Here is a 22,245-nt window from a genome sequence, read left to right on the forward strand (position 1 = left end):
AAACTGAGATGAGTGTGTGTATGTGTGTGAGGTGCGGGAAACTCTGAAACCCGAAGCCCTGTGAGTGGGAAGTGCTTCTATCTTCCATCACAGAGCTTCACACGCAGCTTAAGCCTGCTGACACATTACAGAATTTAATATCTATATAATATCACTCCGTTTGAAACAGAGCTGTGATATATGGAGAGGAGGGGGAGGGTGTAAGACCTCGAAACACAGAACATCACGCACATATGTGCCGCTTTCTAAGCTCAAAGGCATCAGGTCCTCTTTCATCAGGTCTTCTTTCTCTCATCTTCTGTCCTTTATCCTCCTTTTGCAGTACTAGGTATGGAATCTTATTTCCACCACTAAATAAAAAAATAAAAAAGGTAATTGCGATTTTTTATTTCACAATTATGACTTTTTTTCTCACAATTGCGAGTTTTTATCACGCAATTCTGACATTATAACATGCAGTTTTGAATTGCGTGATAAAAACTTGCAATTGTGAGAAAAAAAGTCAGAATTGTAAACTCACAATTCTGACTTTTTTCTCAGGATTGTGAGTTTATATCTTGCAATTCTGACTATAATATGCAGTTCTGACTTTATATCTCACAATTCTGACTTTATATCTCGCAATTCTGACTTTATATCTCGCAATTCTGACTTTATAACTCGCAATTCTGACTTTTTTCTCAGGATTGTGAGTTTATATCTTGCAATTCTGACTATAATATGCAGTTCTGACTTTATATCTCACAATTCTGACTTTATATCTCGCAATTCTGACTTTATATCTCGCAATTCTGACTTTATAACTCGCAATTCTGACTTTTTTCTCAGGATTGTGAGTTTATATCTTGCAATTCTGACTATAATATGCAGTTCTGACTTTATATCTCACAATTCTGACTTTATATCTCGCAATTCTGACTTTATATCTCGCAATTCTGACTTTATAACTCGCAATTCTGACTTTTTTCTTAGGATTGTGAGTTTATATCTTGCAATTCTGACTATAATATGCAGTTCTGACTTTATATCTCACAATTCTGACTTTATATCTCGCAATTCTGACTTTATATCTCGCAATTCTGACTTTATAACTCACAATTCTGACTTTTTTCTCAGGATTGTGAGTTTATATCTTGCAATTCTGACTATAATATGCAGTTCTGACTTTATATCTCACAATTCTGACTTTATATCTCGCAATTCTGACTTTATATCTCGCAATTCTGACTTTATAACTCGCAATTCTGACTTTATATCTCGCAATTCTGACTTTATATCACACAATTCTGACTTTATAACTCCCAATTCCGACTTTATATCTCGCAGTTCTGACTTTATAACTCCCAATTCTGACTTTATATTTCGCAATTCTGACTTTATATCTCGTAATTCTGACTTTAAATTTCGCAGTTCTGACTTTATATCACGCAGTTCTGACTTTATATCACAATTCTGACTTTATAACTCCCAATTCTGACTTTATATTACAATTCTGACTTTATAATTAAATTCTGACTTTATATCACAATTCTGACTTTATAACTCGCAATTTTGACTTTATATCACGCAACTCTGACTTTATAACTCCCAATTCTGACTTTATATCACGCAACTCTGACTTTGTATCACAATTTTGACTTTATAACTCCCAATTCTGACTTTATATCACGCAATTCAGACTTTATATCACGCAATTCTGACTTTATATTTCAATTCTGACTTTATAACTCAATTCTGACTTTATAACTCCCAATTCTGACTTTATATCACGCAATTTTGACTTTATATTTCGCAATTCTGACTTTATATCACGCAGTTCAGACTTCATATCACAATTCTGACTTTATATCACGCAACTCTGACTTTGTATCACAATTTTGACTATATTTCACAATTCTGACTTTATAACTTGCAGTTTTGACTTTATATCACGCAGTTCTGACTTTATATCACAATTCTGACTTTATAACTCCCAATTATGACTTTATATCTCGCAATTCTGACTTTATATCTCAAAATTCTGAGAAAAAATGTAGAATTGTGAGATATAAACTTGCAATTGCGAGAAAAAAAGAGAACTGTGAGATAAAAAAAGTCGCAATTATCTTTTTATTTTTTATTTCATGGCGGAAACAAGCTTTTATAACCAGGCACTGCAAAAATGTTTAAAAGAAAAAAAAAGATATGTAAAAATGAGATTTAACTTGTCTTCTATCCATGCAGGAGAAACAGTCCAAATGATGACGTGTTTAAATACATGATGAATGCCTGTAATGGGTTTTGTAATGCCAGTGTGTTTTTATGTCTGAGGTCGCTTTGCCCTCAGTGAAAAGCTTTCAGGTCTTTTTAGCCTTTCTTTATCTGCGTGTTGTCCTCTCTCCATTTCAGACTGGTGAGCAATCATGAAAAACAGCACACAGCACTCCAAACCACAGCCTGGAATGTGCATCAATCCACGGAGACTCTTGTAGATGACTGACAGACGCTAACAAACTCTGTCTCTACCACACATAAACACACAGACACACACACTCACCACACTTTTACATAGACAAACACACGATCACACCCTAGTCAAACAAATACACAATAGTTCATGGTTGTGCACAATTTAGTGGACCATGACATCAATCAAAACAGACAAAATGTGACCAAAGATGCCTGACATGCTTCTATTTATAACTTCCTGGTTAGTGAGTTCAGTATTTGTGTGTACAGTATATGAGAAACTACTGCTTTTCTCTTCTCAGAGAAAAGGTTGCCCTGTCATTGTATTGACATGTTGTCTCAGGTGTTTGACATAACAAATCCTTAACACAAATAGAAATTGAATCAGTTAGCAAAATATAAAGTGTGGATAACAATTATCATAGTTTAAAAACCAAACTCTGTCATGAAACTCTAGAAAGGATTAGTTCACTTCAGAATTCAAATTTTCTGATAATTTACTCACCCTTGTGTCATCCAAGATGTTTATGTCATTCTTTATTCAGTCAAAAGAAATGAAGGTTTTTGATGAAAACATTCCAGGATTTTTCTCCATATAGTGGACTTCACTGGGGTTCAAGGGTTGAAGGTCCAAATGTCAGTTTCAGTTCAGCTTCAAAGAGCTCTACATGATCCCAGACGAGGAATAAGAGTCTAATCTAGAGAAATTATCAGTCATTTTCTAAAATATGTATATATATATATATATATATATATATATATGTATGTATATAACACATATACTTTTTAACCACAATGTGATTACGCAGTGTGTGGTGCATCACACAGCAGTGCAAGATGAGCATTTGTGGTTAAAAAGTTTATTTTTATTTATTTATTTATTTTATTTTTGTTAGAAAATGGCCAATTGTTTCTCTAGATAAGACTCTTATTCCTCGTCTGGGATCATGTGGAGCTCTTTGAAGCTGCATGAAACTGACATTTGGACCTTCAACATGTTGAACCCCAGTGAAGTCCACTATATGGAGAAAAATCCTGGACTGTTTTCCTCAAAAACCTTAATTTCTTTTCGACTGAAGAAAGAAAGACATGAACATCTTGGATGACATGGGGGTGAGTAAATTATCAGGAAATTTGAATTCTGAAGTGACGCAACCTGCTGACACGTTTTAATTACAGCCTGCTGACAATTACATCGTTAAGTGTGCACAAGCTGATTGGTTCCTGGTGCATCTGTAGCCAATGAGCTTGATGCTCAACATTTAAATAGTTGGTCAGTCAGTCAAAACGAAGCACAACTGTGTGATGTTTCATTCTTACGGTTGTACCTCTCTATGGCGGCCGTCTGTTCGCTCCACAACGCTTGCAGATCCTCTTTCTCCACAGACTTTATCCTGAAAGACAACAGAGATGTGTTTTTATTTAAAGCAGCGGCTGCTAACATCTGTTCCCTCTTTCCTCTATTGCCTCTGGAGCTGAGAGATACTGAAAAAATTTCCCTTCCCCAAAAAAGTCACCCAAGCATGTCCCTCTGGCATCCGCTTCTAACACCAGCATCTCAGCGTGAGCAGCTAAACAATGGCGTGTAAACGAGTGTAGCCCAGGGCACGTCCATGTGTGATGTTAGCAGGTACCAGCAAGGGTATAATGGGTGTTGAAATCTCACTGAGCGAGAGGGAGAAGGTGAAAACAAGAAAGCAGGTGGAAAAGAGATGGAAACTCAATCTGACATACAGCTGTTAAGTGTTATGTTTTTTTTGTAACATCGCTCTGTAGTTTGAGTAATAATATGAAACTCGGTTAGTGAGCACAGAAGTGACAAGTGTGGGAGTCTAATAAAACAGAATGAAAGCCATAGTGGCGTCAAGTGATATGTTATTATGATAAGCGCTTCTGAGGAAAAAATGATCAAAGTTTGTGAATTAAATCATTTGAAAGATATTCAGTTATTTGAAAGTCACACATTTCTCAGTTATTTTATGCACTGCCATTCACAGATATGTTTTTTTAGGTCATTCTATTCTTCTTCAGATTCACTTACTTATCATGTTAACACTTTATAATAAGGTTCTTGTTAAAGGGGTCATGACATGAGAAATCAAATTTGCCTTGATCTTTTGACACATAAAGGGTCTTTGTAGCATTAAAACATCCTGAGGGTTTCTGTTTCATAGCTTAAAACATCCTCCGTATAAACACAGCAGTTGTTTGATTGAGCTCCAAAAACAGCTGATATTACGGGATCTGTGACAGCAAATATATTTGCATATGACTTCCTCCTCAATGATTAGTTAAACATCATTGCACCACAGGCCCCACCCACTGTCAGGCAGTCACTTAACGGCTGATATTTGCCAACACTGGATGTGTGCGTCGCAAATATAACCCATTACAATCACTGAATCTGTCTACACTGATACAGTATACAGATGTTCAGTTTCTGACACACTCCACACACTTGAGTCTGTCGACGACAGGACAAATGAAAGAGCGAAAGAACATTCGCTTTGATGCGTCCAGTTTAAACAGCTAGTTTGAGTCTCTGTACAGACTTCAGAAGAATCCCAGCGTCGGAAACAAGTTTATTTTAATGGCGTCCTGGATTGTGTTGGAGGATTATATACAATACTTCTACAGCAATTATTAATGTAAATGTTCACTAATGTTATCTAATGTTAATACATGGATCCGTATTGTAAAGTGTTACCTTTCTTTTTCAGATTTACCCGTATCTAAACACGTCAGACAGATGGCCTTTTCGTGTCACAATAATCTGCAAAGTGGACCAAACTTTGTTGCCGCAAGTCAAAAGCCTGGCTAAGCGAGACTATTAATATGCAAACAGGGGGCTTTTGTGTGCCTGTGTGTATGAGCGTGCTTTCATTTAATGCGTGCCAGACAGCGTTTACATGCGTGTCTATCACTCTGTCATTGCTTTAACTCATTAATTCACCATGACATTCTCAAACTCTGCATGCTAGTCAAGCAATTGTGTCATGCGACATCTAAACATTTGCTGCATATGTACATGAAAAACCTACAATCTTGTTTTTCTTTCATGGTTGGGACTTGCCATCTATTATATTATAAAAACAATGTAATATAATCTAATATATTATAATATACAATGAACTTGCCATTGATTTTGCAATAATATAATATAATATAATATAATATAATATAATATAATATAATATAATATAATATAATATAATATAATATAATATAATATAATATAATATAATAATATAATATAATATAATATAATATAATATAATATAATATAATATAATATAATATAATTAACCCCAACCCTTAAAACTAACCCGAAGTGAAAACTTTCTGCATTTTTACATTTTCTATTGTAGCATTTGGTCAATTTTTAAGTTGTTTTCCTCGTGGAGACTTTGGCTTGTCTCCACAATGTAAGTGACAAAGGATGCATGATATATTGCATCACATTTCTGTCACATATATTAGAGATTTTTTCAGTTATCGGTAGCAGTCAGTTATTTGAATGTGAATGTTTTATAAACAATAGGAGAGCCATAATTATCCACAGTGTCACGCAGAGTCGAAGCACATCCAAAACAATGTTCTTCTGCAAAAATGCATGCAGTTTTGTTTTTCAAAACTTACCTAGTGGACCTTTAAAGGTATAGTTCATCCAAAAATAAAATAGCCATCCTGGGTGTAAATGACTATCTTCTTTCAGACGAACACAGTCAGAGATGTATTTAAAAATATCCTTAGTCCTCCAAGGTTAAAATGGTCGTGAATGGGGGGGGGCTGCATTTTGAAGCCAAAAATAATGCATCCATCCATAGAAAAAAGTAATCCATATGACTCCAGAGGGTTAATAAAAGTCTTCTGAAGCAAAGCGATGCAGTTTTGTAAGAAAAATATCCATATTTAAAACTTTATAAATTCAAATAACTAGCTTTCGGCAGACGACCGTATGTAGAATGCACAAGTCGACTTGTGCCAAATGAGTAATCCTCTGACATGATGAATGACGCAGGATGAAGGAGTATCGTAAGCTTCGACGTCTCCTCTTCTCTTATATCGAAATCCTCTGACATTTCACTTTAAAAATTGATCATTTTAGACTTATAATCCGTGACCGGTGTTTTGTTTCTCTCTATCCTCTGTGCTTCCGCGTTCATCATTATGTTGTGCGTCAAGTCAAAGGATCCTCTTCCGCTGTAAATCGACTTGCGCATTCTGTGTCGTCTGCCGGAAGCTAGTTATTTGAATTTATAAACTTTTAATTATGGATATTTGTCTTAGAAAAACGCATCGCTTTGGTTCAGAAGACATTTATTAACCCCCTGGAGTTGTGTGGATTACTTTTTTTTATGGATGGATGCATTATTTTTGGCTTCAAAACGCAGCCCCCCCATTCATAACCATTATAAACCTTGAAGGACTAAGGATATTTTTAAATATATCTCCGATTGTGTTTGTCAGAAAGAAGATAGTAATATACACCTAGGATGGCAAGTAAATCATGGGATACTTTTCATTTTTGGGTGAGATATCCCTTTAAAATCTATTTTTCACACTGTACATTATAATGTTGTAGCATTGAAAATGATAGATTTTATTTTTAGTGTTTTATTTTTAATTTATTTATACAAAATAATACACTACCGTTCAAAAGTTTGGGCTCTGTACGATTTTTTAATAGTTTTTAATGTTTTTGAAAGAAGTCTCTTCTGCTCACCAAGGGTGCATTTGCATTTGAACAAAAACACAGTAAAAACTGTAATATTGTGAAATATAATAAATTAACTAATTTTAACAAATATAATGTAAATATATTTTAAAATGTAATTTACTCCAGTGACTTTTGAAAGATAGTATAGTATAGAACTCAGTCATTTACTGGTTTTCAACCATAACATGATAATAATTATTGGCATATCAGTAACTGTAACATCGCTGCATCCCTCGTTCCAGGTAAAATCTGACCCTCTCACACCCACTCAACCCAGATAACTTCACACACAGGACTCTGCAGACATATTCTCCCTCTGGCTCTCAGACTGACCTTCCTGTCGATCAGGACACAAGCACAGACCTTGCATGTCTGAGCCCGGGTGCTAATAAACGGGAAACTCTCCTCTCCACTTTTTTTTTTTTTTTTTTGCCCTCTGCAAATCATCTACGCCAGCCGAGGCTCCTGGGGCCTGATGTTAAGCACAACATAGCAGAGAAATCCCTGCATTGCTAAGTTGAATAACAATCAGTCTCTCGCTCTCTGTCTCATTCCCTCGTTCTCTAGTTTCTCCAATTCTCTCTCAAGGTCAGCACGGTATAGATTCCCTGCGGGTGTCGTCTGTCAAGCATTCTGCATCCCCCCCATCCCAACTCACAAATATTTTTCACCCTCACACGCCAACACTCCCCATCCTACCCCATCGACTCCCTCAACGCCAGTCTAGGGAGAACCTGGGGAGTTTGTGTCTCCCAGCTGAGCCGAACGAGAGCGATGGTGTCTTATGGAGGTTTGGTGAAGACCTTTCTTCCTTTGTTTATTGTGGTTGCCTGAAGGTTTCGCTGAGCTCTGTGACACACTGCTATCTGACAGCGGGTTAAGATAACCTTTTATTTCCCCTGGATCTCTGTGACACTAGAGATAAGAGTGAGGGGGAGAGGAAAAGGGAGGGAGAAAGAAAGAGAAAATGATTATGGGATTAACATGTTAAAGATGGATGTCCCTGTTTGGATGAAAACATGGCAGCTGTCAGGTCAAGTGGACCTGAAAACAAGAACGCAATCTGTAACTCTCACATGGTCACTAGAAGTCTGTCCCTACCAAATGGATCAGATTTGATAGAAATATATGATCTGAGATGATCTTTAGCTCATACTTAAGGATAAGGTATTTGATTAAATCTCTAAGACACATCAATGAAGAACTGAAGATATGAATTATCCCTCAAATTATGCACCTTGATGAGAAGAGGTGTGCTATTATAAGTGACTGGGAAAATGGCAAAACAAAAGGAGGCTTTGAAGAAGGGAACCTAGCCATATCTAGGGACCACAAAATAATTTGGATATAGGCACCACCAAAACAATGACTGATTTCTCAGATTGATCAAAGTGCCTGAATAATTTTTGGTTTGACTAAATATACACATGTATATATATATATATATATATATATATATATATATATATTTCTTCTGCTCATCAAGCCTGTATTTATTTGATCAAAAATACAGAAAAAACAGTAACATTGTAAAATATTATTACAACTTAAAATAATTGTTTTCTATTTTAATATACTTTAAAATATAATTTAATTCATCAGCCATTATTCCAGTGTTCAGTGTCACATGATCCTTCAGAAATCATTCTAATCATTCTAATATTTTTTTGGAACCTGTGCTACTTTTTTTTAGGATTCAATGATGAATAAATAGTTAAAAAGAACAGCATTTATTCAATCATTTATTCATCTTTACTATCACCTTTTTATCAATTTAACACATCTTTGCTGAATAAAAGTATTAATTTCTTTCAAAAAAAAGGAAAAAAAAAGAAAATAAATTACTGACCTCAAACTTTTGAACGGTAGTGTATATTGTTACAAAAGATTTCTATTTAAGATTCTTATAATATTTTTTGTCTTTTTATTCATCAAAGAATCCTGAAGAATCCAGCACAACTGTTTCCAACATTGACAATAAATCAGCATATTAGAATGATTTCTGAAGGATCGTGTGACACTGACGACTGTAATGATATTGAAAATTCAGCTTTGATCACAGGAATAAATTACATTTTAAAATATATTAAAATAGAAAACCATTATTTTAAATTGAAATAATATTTCACAATATTACAGTGTTTTTCTGTATTTTTGATCAAATAAATACAGTCTTGATGAGCATAAGAAACTTCTTTCAAAAACATAAAAAATTGTAAAGTGACATTTTTGATATTTTTGATATATTTTTACTAGTGGGTGCAGGACACTATAGTTCATTTATGTAAGTGAGAATAGCAAAATAAAGTAAACTGTGACATATTATACCCAAAAATTCTTCATACAGTGGACTACCAGTAAAATTGATACAAATTTGGAACCAAAAATTACTCAGACACTTTGACCTGACCATGTTTTGCTTAAGTGTTATCTGACATAATTAAGATTATTTTTTTCTGACAGTTTCTTGTCATATTTTATTACCATTGAATAAACTGTATTAATGAAAGAAATGTTCAAGGTGTCTGAATGCATTTTGGTTTGACTGTATACCTTAGCAAATGCATTGCAACAACCTGACATCCACTGTGGAATTGGATCATGAAGGAAACGTTTGCAAGGGTAAGAACCAGTCATATTTTCTTCAAAACAAGTACAAATGTAATTTATAATCAAAATAATGGTGCAATAACATGTTCTTTCCTTATCATTCTCTTCCTTTCTCTCCTATAATAATCGGTGGCCAGCACTCTTTGAGGTTTATTAATGGGTAACAAATGGAGGTGGAATCTGTGGCATGTGAGACAGTCTATTTCTTAGAGAGCGCTTCGATGTTCCACATGCATGATTTAGGCCTGAGGGGCTACACTCACACTACTGGAGCGCTGTGAGACATGTAAGACCACGTATCAGGTTTTTCTGCTGTGTTTAGGAGGGAATACTGTGAAAAAAATAACAGGGTTTGACATCTGAACTCCAGGTAACTGAGTTCATCAGTTGAGAAGGTCCAGTGAAATGTTTTGCATATTCACATTTCTTAGTTAATATACTGTTTATCTATTCATATCTCACCAGGCAGAGGTCCAGCTCATTTACAAAAGTTTTCATCCTATTTATCGCTTTCAATCTTGCTCTTTTCCATTCTCTCTCACCGCAGGTTAATCACATTGGTGGTCTGTCACTCCATGAGTATTTTAAATAGCCTCAAACTATTTCTGACATGTATCAGCGTAGTCACGGAAACAAACTGGCTCGGCAGATGTGTGTGTGATATGCATGTCTGAAATAGGGTTAGAGGTTATGTAGTTGTCATGGGAACACATGCTGCATACAAACACTGCTCTTTCTTCCCTGATATGGAGATATCAAAGCTTTGGCACATGTATCCGCACACACACACACACACGTCATGCTGTTTTAGAGAAGCCGAGCACAATCTAATTCATGAGGTCTAAAGTCATTGGAGTGTCTTTACTGAGAAAGTTGAATAATTCAGGTGTTATTCTTGGCTTGTTTGCATGTATAACTTAAAGTAGGTTAAAGGGATTGCTCAAACAAAAATGGAAATTCTGTCATCATTTACTCACCCTCACATCATTCCAAACCTGTCTAAGAAGAAATTTTGAAGAACCATTTTTGTCCAAAACAACCCCGTTTACTTCCATTTTATGGACAAAGAAAAAAAATCTACTTTTATGTTCTACAGTGAGTCATTCCATAAATCTAAAAATAAGTTGGTATCTCAAAAAATGAGCTTTCAGTAAGATTTTGTTTAATCGCAACACCAAACATTTTTCCATTAGATGCCAGCATAGCTTCACTGGTACACACGGTGGTGAGATTTCTGATTTGCAGTACAGTATAATTTCTCTCTCTCAAACATCACACGCAAAAATTTTTTTTAGTAAACACATATAAACCACACTCTGACATCAACACCAACACACCCACACAATTATAGCTGCATAATTGATCCAATTGGCTCCATAATACAGCAGAAGCGGAAAACAGGGAAAAAAAGAAGAACAAGAAGAAGAAGAAAAAAAAAAACGAGTAATTGCTTCACAGGCCAAACCTGAGAAAATGGAATGAAACACAATGAAAGCCTATTAACAAAGACTGCATCATTTTAGAGTTAAATGGTCCTGGGATTTCAAGTTCAAGTTCAAGTTCACGTTTATTCATAAAGCACATTTAAAAACAACGTGTGTTGTACCAAAGTGCTGTACAATTTTACACAGAGGATAAAAGATAATAAAACTAATTCATACGATGAAATATAAAGCATGCAAGATAGGCCATAAACCACTCAAAAACTCCCTATTCAATGAGGATTTAATGGATTTCAATGAGTTTAAGTGTAACTATTTTGTGTACCTACAGTGTAAAATAGATTTATGGAAGGAAACGAAGGTGAAATATTAAAATTCCAATAAAAATAGACACTTCTGCCAAGATTTACGCAGTTGGCATTAAAGGGTTAGTTCACCACATGACAATTCTGTCATCATTTACTCACCCTCATGTCGTTCCAAACCCACAAGACTTCCATTCATCTTTGAAACACAAATGAATTTATTTTAATGAAATCGGAGAGATTTCTGTCCCTCCATTGACAACCACTTTGAGGCTTCAAAAAGTTCATAAAGAGATTGTAAAACTAATCCATATGAATTGAGCGGTTTAGTCCAGATTTTCTGAAGATACACAATTGCTTTATATGATTAACAGATTGAATTTAGGCTTTTATTCACATATAAACATTCATCAACTCACACATCAGATATGGTAAATGGAAGCTCAAGCATGTTTGCTTGACTTGCGAGAACCAATGAGGTTCTTTTTCATGTTACTCAGCACGTTTGAGCTTCTGCAAGAACCAATGAGGTTCATTCTGGTGTTACGAATCATGTTTGAGCTTCTGCAAGAACCAATGAGGTTCATTCTCGTGTTACGCAGCACGTTTGAGCTTCCGCAAGAACGAATGAGGTTCATTCTTGTGTTACGCAGCATGTTTGAGCTTCTGCAAGAACCAATGAGGTTCATTCTGGTGTTACGAATCATGTTTGAGCTTCTGCAAGAATCAATGAGGTTCATTCTCGTGTTACGCAGCATGTTTGAGCTTCTGCAAGAACCAATGAGGTTCATTCTCGCGTTACGCAGCACGTTTGAGCTTCTGCAAGAACCAATGAGGTTCATTCTCGTGTTACGCAGAATGTTTGAGTTTCTGCGAAAACCAATGAGGTTCATTCTGGTGTTACGAATCATGTTTGAGCTTCTGCAAGAACCAATGAGGTTCTTTCTGGTGTTACACAGAATGTTTGAGCTTCTGCAAGAACCAATGAGGTTCATTCTGGTGTTACGAATCATGTTTGAGCTTCTTCAAGAACCAATGAGGTTCATTCTGGTGTTACGAATCATGTTTGAGCTTCTTCAAGAACCAATGAGGTTCATTCTGGTGTTACGAATCATGTTTGAGCTTCTGCAAGAATCAATGAGGTTCATTTTCGTGTTACGCAGCACGTTTGAGCTTCTGCAAGAACCAATGAGGTTCTTTCTGGTGTTACGCAGAATGTTTGAGCTTCTGCAAGAACCAATGAGGTTCATTCTGGTGTTACGAATCATGTTTGAGCTTCTGCAAGAACCAATGAGGTTCATTCTGGTGTTACGAATCATGTTTGAGCTTCTTCAAGAACCAATGAGGTTCATTCTTGTGTTACGCAGTACGTTTGAGCTTCTGCAAGAACCAATGAGGTTCATTTTCGTGTTACGCAGCACGTTTGAGCTTCTGCAAGAACCAATGAGGTTCTTTCTGGTGTTACGCAGAATGTTTGAGCTTCTGCAAGAACCAATGAGGTTCATTCTGGTGTTACGCAGAATGTTTGAGCTTCTGCAAGAACCAATGAGGTTCATTCTGGTGTTACGAATCATGTTTGAGCTTCTGCAAGAATCAATGAGGTTCATTTTCGTGTTACGCAGCACGTTTGAGCTTCTGCAAGAACCAATGAGGTTCTTTCTGGTGTTACGCAGAATGTTTGAGCTTCTGCAAGAACCAATGAGGTTCATTCTGGTGTTACGAATCATGTTTGAGCTTCTTCAAGAACCAATGAGGTTCATTCTTGTGTTACGCAGCACATTTGAGCTTCCTTGCATCCTTGCTGAATAAAAGTATTATTTTCTTAAAAAAAACATACTGACCTCAAACTTTTGAACGTTACTGTGCAAACAATGTGTTTTTGCAAAGATGGAGGACTGTCGGTTGCATCAGATCTGTTTATCAACCTTCCAAACTACATTAGCGCAGACAGCAGGAAGAACCAGCACGCGACGAGCCCCATCCCACGCACACATACACAGCTGTCAATGCCAGAGCGGCCCTGACAGCTACACCAGCTCTCGCCCTGTCACATCACATACACTGTCCTGCCACAGAGCCATCTGACAGCTCTCATCCACAGGCACAGAGAGAGGCTCCTTTACTTACAAAAGGGATAAAAGAAGCCAGAAAAACAGAAGTTGGGATAGATTATAAAAGGAGTATGAGCCAATGTTGAGTCAGTGTGTGTAATGTGATGAACCTCAGAGGAGGGAGGTGTGCAGAGTGTGAAGCAACACCTGACACTCAACAAAAATGTTTCTTCCTAACGCGCTGCCAGGTCACAAAGCTAGCAAGCCTTCCCCCCTTTCTACACCTCCAGCAAAAAAAAAATATACTCCCTTCATGAGGAGATACATCACATATTGCAAGGAAGATATCCTCATCTCTTTGGTTGAATAAACACTCTTGCTTGGCGTGAACGGCAGTGCACTGGCATTCAAATGTAATACAAAACTGCTTCTCTCAGACCGGGAGGAAGATGGATGGCTGTTACCCAACTGAGCAAATCATAAAATGCTGCTCTTTCCTGTTCCCCACACACATTCAATCATTTTAGAGGGGAGTGTTTTACAGATAATGGTGTTATATTGAGCTGTAATATGAGTTGTGCTGAGATCTTTGGATATAGTGTGTATAATGAAGAGCTATCAAAAGCAGAACACTGAATTCTGGGTAAATCAGGGAGAAATAATTTTTTCTCGAATATTTGTGCTCTATCACACTGATAGCTTAGCAACATGTCAAACTGTTTTGTAATCAATTGTGAGTTGAGTCTCCTGCATGCTTCACATCAGTCACTAAATTGGTGTTTCAGTCAGTTATGTTTCATTTCAGTTTGGATGCTTTAGAAGGCAATCAGCAGACAGCTCACTTATTTAATATAATGGACAAACCGTAATTCTGCTGTATACTCAAAACATGAACATGTCTCATTGTGAATATGCGCTGAAAGTGTAGATTAATTCAAAAATAACTTACTCCAGGAGTTTCTTTACATGCTCTTTTTGATGCATGCTCTTCTGGAGACCTATTTTCAGAGTCTTCACCTCATCCCTCAGGCCTGTAAAAATAACAAGAACAAAAAAAATCCTTGATGTAACCGGAAAAAATTCAATAACATGACACTATGTGCCCTTAACAGGCTACGGTGTTGATCAGATGACTAAGGAATGCTTCAGGAAACTCAGAAATGTTCACGATTATAAATCCAACTTGGCTTAGCATCTACTGTTGGCAAATGTTGAAAACAGATTTTTGTCTCACTTGCTATAAATGTTCATCTGCTTTTCTTTTCTCATTCATCCATTTCCTCCTCTGCCAATAAATGTAATTCTCTTTTTCCTGTCTCTCCCTCACTGCTTTGTTTCTCTCATGAAGCACTGAAGCATAATCTGGTGCCTATCAGTTGCCAGCAGCCATAATTGAAGGTGAACTCTACACCCAAACACGGGCCAGTGAAAGCATTCTCATTCATCATCTCAGCTCGGTGACATCCGATGCAGCATCAGGAGACCGTATTCACTCAGACCTGCTCTCATTATTGTGAAGGGAGCAGAGAGACAGAGGAAAAATGGCCAAGTGTTTGAAACTGGAGACATTTTAAAAGACAAGAGGGAGGAGAGGATGACAGGAAACTGTAGGAGTCAGACTAGCCACAGATTTAGAGTTGTGCTACTGCAGTCACCTGACACGCAGGACATCTAAATCACAAATTATGGGCACACAAGCCAATCTTCATCTTGTTTTGTTTGATGACAGCATTCAGTATTTATAGTTGCCAAGCTACACTTCAAATTTATGTCATTTAATTAAATGACAAAACCAAGTGGTGTCTGCAAACAAATGATGTTAGAGATTTTCTCAGAATGAATGCCACTTTTAGTCATGTTTGCAATTATTTTTAACCACCTGGTGTCAAGGTGATTTTTAGTGGTTGTATGAAGTTCTTACAGTGGCCGAGAGAGCTCAACCCACTGAAACTGAAGAAAACACAAGCAAATAGAAAAACACCAGCAAATTAAGAAAACATCTTCATCAGTTTGACAACACATGTACTGTAAATACTCACAACACAACCAAATACAGAAATGCACAGAAACATATGATCAGGATGTTAAAATAAATGTCGATTGTCAAATGTCAATTCACTGTCTATTTGTCAGTGGTGTTGTCGATGACCTGTAAGGTGAGTTTTTTGTTTATTTAAGATCCCGATCTTATGTGTGTTTCTGTTATTTGCAGTGTTTCTGTATTTGGTTGTGTAGTGAGTATTTGCAGTGAGTTTCTGTAATTGGTTCTGTTATGAGTATTTGCAGTGCATTTCTGTATTTGGTTACATTGTGAGTATTTGCAGCGAGTTTCTGTAATTGGTTGCATTGTGAGTATTTGTAGCGTGTTTCTGTTATTGTTTGTGTTGTGAGTATTTGCAGTGTTTCTGTATTTGGTTGTGTTGTGAGTATTTGCAGTGTTTCTGTATTTGGTTGTGTTCTGAGTATTTGCAGCGACTTTCTGTAATTGGTTGCGTTGTGAGCATTTGCAGCGTGTTTCTGTATTTGTTTGCTTTGTGAGTATATGCAGCGCATTTCTGTATTTGGTAGTGTTGTGAGTATTTGCAGTGCATTTCTGTATTTCTTTGCTTTGTGAGTATTTGCAGTGCGTTTCTGTATTTGGTTGTGTTGTGAGTATTTGGTTGCATTGTGAGTATTTGCGCGCATGTTTCTGTAATCGGTTGTGTTGTGAGTATTTGCAGCGCGTTTTTGTCATTGGTTGTGTTGTGAGTGTTTGTAGCGAGTTTCTGTAATTGGTTGTGTTGTGAATATTTGGTTGCATTGTGAGTATTTGCAGCGTGTTTCTGTCATTGGTTGTGTTGTGAGTATTTGCAGCAAATTTCTGTAATTGGTTGTGTTGTGAGTATATGCAGCGCATTTCTGTATTTCTTTGCTTTGTGAGTATTTGCAGTGCGTTTCTGTATTTGGTTGTGTTGTGAGTATTTGGTTGCATTGTGAGTATTTGCGCGCATGTTTCTGTAATCGGTTGTGTTGTGAGTATTTGCAGCGCGTTTTTGTCATTGGTTGTGTTGTGAGTGTTTGTAGCGAGTTTCTGTAATTGGTTGTGTTGTGAATATTTGGTTGCATTGTGAGTATTTGCAGCGTGTTTCTGTCATTGGTTGTGTTGTGAGTATTTGCAGCAAATTTCTGTAATTGGTTGTGTTGTGAGTATATGCAGCGCATTTCTGTATTTGTTTGCTTTGTGAGTATTTGCAGTGCGTTTCTGTATTTCTTCGCTTTGTGAGTATTTGCAGTGCGTTTCTGTATTTGGTTGTGTTGTGAGTATTTGCAGTGCGTTTCTGTATTTCTTTGCTTTGTGAATATTTGCAGCGCATTTCTGTATTTGCTTTGTGAGTATTTGCAGCACGTTTCTGTATTTGTTTGCTTTGTGAGTATTTGCAGTGCGTTTCTGTATTTGTTTGCATTGTGAGTATTTGCAGCACATTTCTGTATTTGGTTGTGTTGTATTTGCAGTGTTTCTGTATTTGGTTGTGTTGTGAGTATTTGCAGCGTGTTTCTGTTATTGGTTGCATTGTGAGTATTTGCAGCATGTTGCTATATGGTTGTGTTGTGAGTATTTGCAGCGTGTTTCTGTTATTGGTTGCGTTGTGAGTATTTGCAGCGTGTTGCTATATGGTTGTGTTGTGAGTATTTGCAGCGTGTTTCTGTTATTGGTTGCATTGTGAGTATTTGCAGCATGTTGCTATATGGTTGTGTTGTGAGTATTTGCAGCGTGTTTCTGTTATTGGTTGCGTTGTGAGTATTTGCAGCGTGTTGCTATATGGTTGTGTTGTGAGTATTTGCAGCGTGTTTCTGTTATTGGTTGCGTTGTGAGTATTTGCAGCGTGTTGCTATATGGTTGTGTTGTGAGTATTTGCAGCGTGTTTCTGTTATTGGTTGCGTTGTGAGTATTTGCAGCGTGTTGCTATATGGTTGTGTTGTGAGTATTTGCAGCGTGTTTCTGTTATTGGTTGCGTTGTGAGTATTTGCAGCATGTTGCTATATGGTTGTGTTGTGAGTATTTGCAGCGTGTTTCTGTTATTGGTTGCTTTGTGAGTATTTGCAGCATGTTGCTATATGGTTGTGTTGTGAGTATTTGCAGCGTGTTTCTGTTATTGGTTGCATTGTGAGTATTTGCAGCATGTTGCTATATGGTTGTGTTGTGAGTATTTGCAGCGTGTTTCTGTTATTGGTTGCATTGTGAGTATTTGCAGCATGTTGCTATATGGTTGTGTTGTGAGTATTTGCAGTGTTTCTGAAATTGGTTGCGTTGTGAGTATTTGGTTGCATTGTGAGTATTTGCAGTGTGTTTCTGTAATTGGTTGTGTTGTGAGTATCTGCAGCACATTTGTTGTCAAACTGATGATGTTTTCTTAATTTGCTGTTGTTTTTTTCTATTTGCATATGTTTTCTTCAGTTGCAGCGTATTGAGCTCTCTCGGCCACTGTAAGTTCCCCTCAAACCCACACAGGTTATGGTGAACATGTTCTACTAACTTTTGAAAACCAGAATGTGGACAAATACCTTCCATAAGTCATGGAAACCTGGAAATCATGGACATTTCTATTGTGAATATATATTTTTGTACATGTTCTAAAATATCTCACCAACTACATATTGCTCAAATATTATGGTAATATTTTATTTATTATACCGTGACATATTTTGCTTGAAAATTTTGCTTGCTCATGCTATCTTTCTTTAAAATAAATGCCATTAAAGTAATTTAATGAAATGTATATATTTTTAAGTGTGATTTTAAGAGATTTTTAAAGTGAATTTGTGATTTTAATCGTGCCAAAGAGGGGGGCTTCGCCTCTTTAGCAGAGTACAGATAATTGCTTTCTGGTCACTGTAACATGATCAGGCGAGATGGAGATCAAGGTATACACACATACACTCTTTGCTTTGCTCCATTTTTTCTTTTCTTTTGTCTCACACAGGAAGGAAAAAATCAATCTGCTTCAGTAATGGTCAATGAGTGCTTCTCAGAGGAAATTTTATGCTCTTTCATAGTTCAAGAGACTTAATGGAGTTCTTAGCTGCATTTCATATGAATTTATTTTGTCTCATTAGTTTTGCTAAAACAGTTTTCCTCCTTTTACTTGCTCATGCAATCTTTCCTTAAAATAAATGCCATTAAAGTATTTTGATGAAATTCATACATTTTTAAGTTTGATTTTAGCTCCCTTAATTTTTAACCAGACTTAAAACGGAAATACTATTTGAAATGAAATCAATAGAGGTCATCAGCATCACATTTTGTGACAATGTCTTGTCAAAAAAAATCTAGAAAATGCACTACATGAACATTAATTACACAGTCTGTCAAATATACTATTTACTATTTAAGTCAAATATATGACATATGACTTAAAGTGGAAATAGCTCCTTTTTTTACAGAATATTATTATTGTAATTTTCTTATTGCCTATATTCTAACTATATGCAGAGTTGTGGTTATATGACTGTCAATGGTTATTAATAATGCATGGATAAACAGCTCTTTTCAGGCACCTTTATCACTATCTACCTATGAACAGATAAAGTACACAAGACACACGAGAGATAAGATCAACCAATTTGCATGAAGAATTATTGACATTTACAAAGGTGTCAATGTATTAAGCAGGAACATACGGTCACACATGTAACCACAGCCAGGAGCCACACAGGTTCTGGCAGTATTTGAATAGATGGAGTCGATGAGAGGCTGCCCTTTACTGCCACCGACCAGAGCAAGTCATTCTGACCTCTCTCTGTCTCGCTCTCACTCTCCTAATGATTAGCATTGTAAACCACAGTACAAAAATACCCCAGAGAGGCTGCGGGACTTCAGAAATCCAGGGAGAAATTATTTGTAAGACACTGGTCTAATTTTGAAGCACATCTCCTGAGGAAAATCAGCAAGCACAACACTGTCTTTACCGAATGAAGAGACAATAATTAGGTTGTTGCGTCACCCCTCTGAAAACAGCAGCTGCAGAAGGAGAGATAGTGAAAAGGGGGTGTAAAACCACAGTAAATTACGGGAAACAAATGTGTTTGTTTCTAAAGGAACTGAGGGCCAAGCCATAAACACCTGAAACCACAGTCCAGAGGAAGCGGTCATTCTGTTCTCAAACTGTTTGTGCTGGCGAGCAGGTCTGCTAACTCACAACAGGATGTATTCCAGAACTGCATAAAGCCTGGGGGGGGGGGAGATCGCTGTGCTACGCGGTCGATCCAGAGGGCTTTTATTCAGAGGAAAAATGGGCTGTTTTGTTCTGTCTGTTTGTTGGTGAATCGGCTGTCTGGCTGGCTCCGAGAGGCTGAGACCGGTTAAGGTGACGTCGTGCTTTTTTCTGCTGAAAGTGCTCTCTACTGCATTGCCCGTGTCAGTGTGACATTTTCTTGATGGGGTAAAAGAGTGCTGAAGAGGGGGGGCTTCGCCTCTTTAGTAGCATACAGATAATTGCTTTCTGGTCACCGTAACATGACCAGGCGAGATGGAGAGCAAGGTAAACCTGCATACACTCTTTGCTTTGCTCCATTTTTTTCCTTTCTTTTGTCTCACACGGGAAGGAAAAATCAATCTGCTTCAATAATGTTCAATGAGTGCTTCTCAGAGGGAAATTTTGTGCTTTTTCATAGTTCAAGAGACTTAATGGAGTTCTCATGTAACAATTAATTTTGTCTCATTAGTTTTTCTAAAAAATTTTAAGAAAACAAACATGACAATAGATAAAAATGACACACAGCGTGGCATCTAATACGAGTATAGAGCTTGAAAATGAATGTGAATGGTACATCTCAGGTAATTTGGCCTGGAAAGAACTACTTTTTTTGATAGATTACCATTCAGAAGTTCGGGGTCAGTAAGATTAATTAGAAAAAGAAACGCTTATTTAGCAAGGACACATTAAATTATTCAAAAGTGACAGTAAAGACATTTATAATGTCACAAAATATTTCTATTCTAGTCTATTTAAAGAATCCTGAAAAATGCGTCACAGTGTAAATATGAAGCAGCACAACGGTTTTCAACATTGAGAATAATAAGAAATGTTTCTAGAGCATCAAAATATTAGAAAAATCTAAAGGATCACGTGACACTGAAAACTGAGTAATGATGCTGAAAATTCAGCTTTGCATTGAAGGAATTCATTACATTTTAAAATATATTACTCTTATATAAATAGAAAACATTTATTTAAAATCCACGATATTTTGTACTTATTTTGTTATTTTCAATTAGATAAATGCAGCCTTGGTGAGTGACTTTCAAAAACATTTAAGACCTTAATCTTTTAAATGTTTGTGTATTTTCTATCTTTACACATCTGGGCATAGTTTGAGACATTATTAAGATCTATTCCAAAACTGTAGAGAAAGAGAGATTATTGGTGTGTTTTTCTTTGGAGAAAAATCTTTAACTTTACACAAAAGTCTCATTTGGTCTAGAAAAAACAACAGAATAATTTGTGATGTTTCTTTCTTTAAGTTTCTCTCTCTGTTTCAGAAGCATCTCCCATCAGGCCGCTCATGGAGGTTAGGGGCCGTTGGCTTGTTGACGAGGGAAACATTTCAAAAGTGTTAACTGCACCACTGAGAGTTTCAGAGGCTCCATAAAGAAACAAGCAGGGAGGCTGAGACTCTTACCCCTAAACACCTGTCTAACAAAAACATCCCCATGCACACACCACACAAACACACACACAAGAACGGAAAAAGCTGATGAAACACATCATAGGAATGTGTGGATACTGACATGGTGTGAGACTGCATCCCCAAAACACCTGTCCAACACAAACACACACACCAGACGTACATGGATTTCCATGGATGGCAAACAGATAAACAGGGGAAACAGAGAGAATGAAAGTGAAAACGTGCTGAGCAGCTGAATGGGGAAACTCACGAGAATTTTAAATGTGTTATTATTATTGCAATTCTGTTTGCCGCCACTAATGGCACTAAAATGACACATTTCACCTTTAAAGGATTAGTTCACTTCAGAATTCAAATTTCCTGATAATTTACTCACCCTCGTGTCATCCAAGATGTTCATGTCTTTCTTTCTTCAGTCGAAAAGAAATGAAGGTTTTTGTGGAAAACATTCCAAGATTTTTCTCCATATAGTGGACTTCACTGGGGTTCAACGGGTTGAAGGTCCAAATGTCAGTTTCAGTGCAGCTTCAAAGAGCTCTACATGATCCCAGACGAGGAATAAGAATCTTATAGAGAAATCATCAAAAATCAAAATCAAAAATTATATTCTTTTTAACCACAAATACTCGTTTTGCACTGCACTTTGATGCGCCACGTGTGACGTAGGTGGAAGTACTGTGGTAGGGCTAAAAACTCTCATTTTCTCCTCCAATTTCAAAATCGTTCAACATCGTTGTTTTACCTTTTTTTGTAAAGGCCGTTTGACTAAGTCTTTGCACGTTCACTTTGTAAACACTGGATCTGTACTTCTGCCTACGTCACGCAACCTTTCCAACATGATTACGTAATGCGTGGAGCATCACAGAGCAGTGCAAGATGAGCATTTGTGGTTAAAAAGTACACAGTTTTTATTTTTTTTAGAAAATGACCAATCGTTTCTTTAGATAAGACTCGTATTCCTCATCTGGGATCATGTAGAGCTCTTTGAAGCTGCACTGAAA

General features: G+C 36.7%; 1 protein-coding gene across 6 annotated transcripts in view; it reads right to left on the minus strand.

The window, feature by feature from the left end:
• Positions 1-22,245, minus strand: part of LOC125253906 (trichohyalin-like) — a 119,410-nt gene that overhangs the window by 60,923 nt on the left and 36,242 nt on the right. For all 6 annotated transcript variants that reach the window (XR_007181566.1, XM_048168161.1, XM_048168163.1 and 3 more), the window contains 2 exons: positions 14,526-14,607; positions 3,777-3,842 (listed from right to left, as the gene is read on the minus strand). Coding sequence is in view for 5 of the 6 variants with exons in the window: in XM_048168161.1 (XP_048024118.1) it covers positions 3,777-3,842; positions 14,526-14,607 (148 nt within the window). In the remaining variant the exon portion in view is untranslated. The remainder of the gene's footprint in view (positions 1-3,776; positions 3,843-14,525; positions 14,608-22,245) is intronic.

The sequence above is a fragment of the Megalobrama amblycephala genome, linkage group LG19 (genome assembly GCF_018812025.1).
Source record: "Megalobrama amblycephala isolate DHTTF-2021 linkage group LG19, ASM1881202v1, whole genome shotgun sequence".
Taxonomy (NCBI): domain Eukaryota; kingdom Metazoa; phylum Chordata; class Actinopteri; order Cypriniformes; family Xenocyprididae; genus Megalobrama; species Megalobrama amblycephala.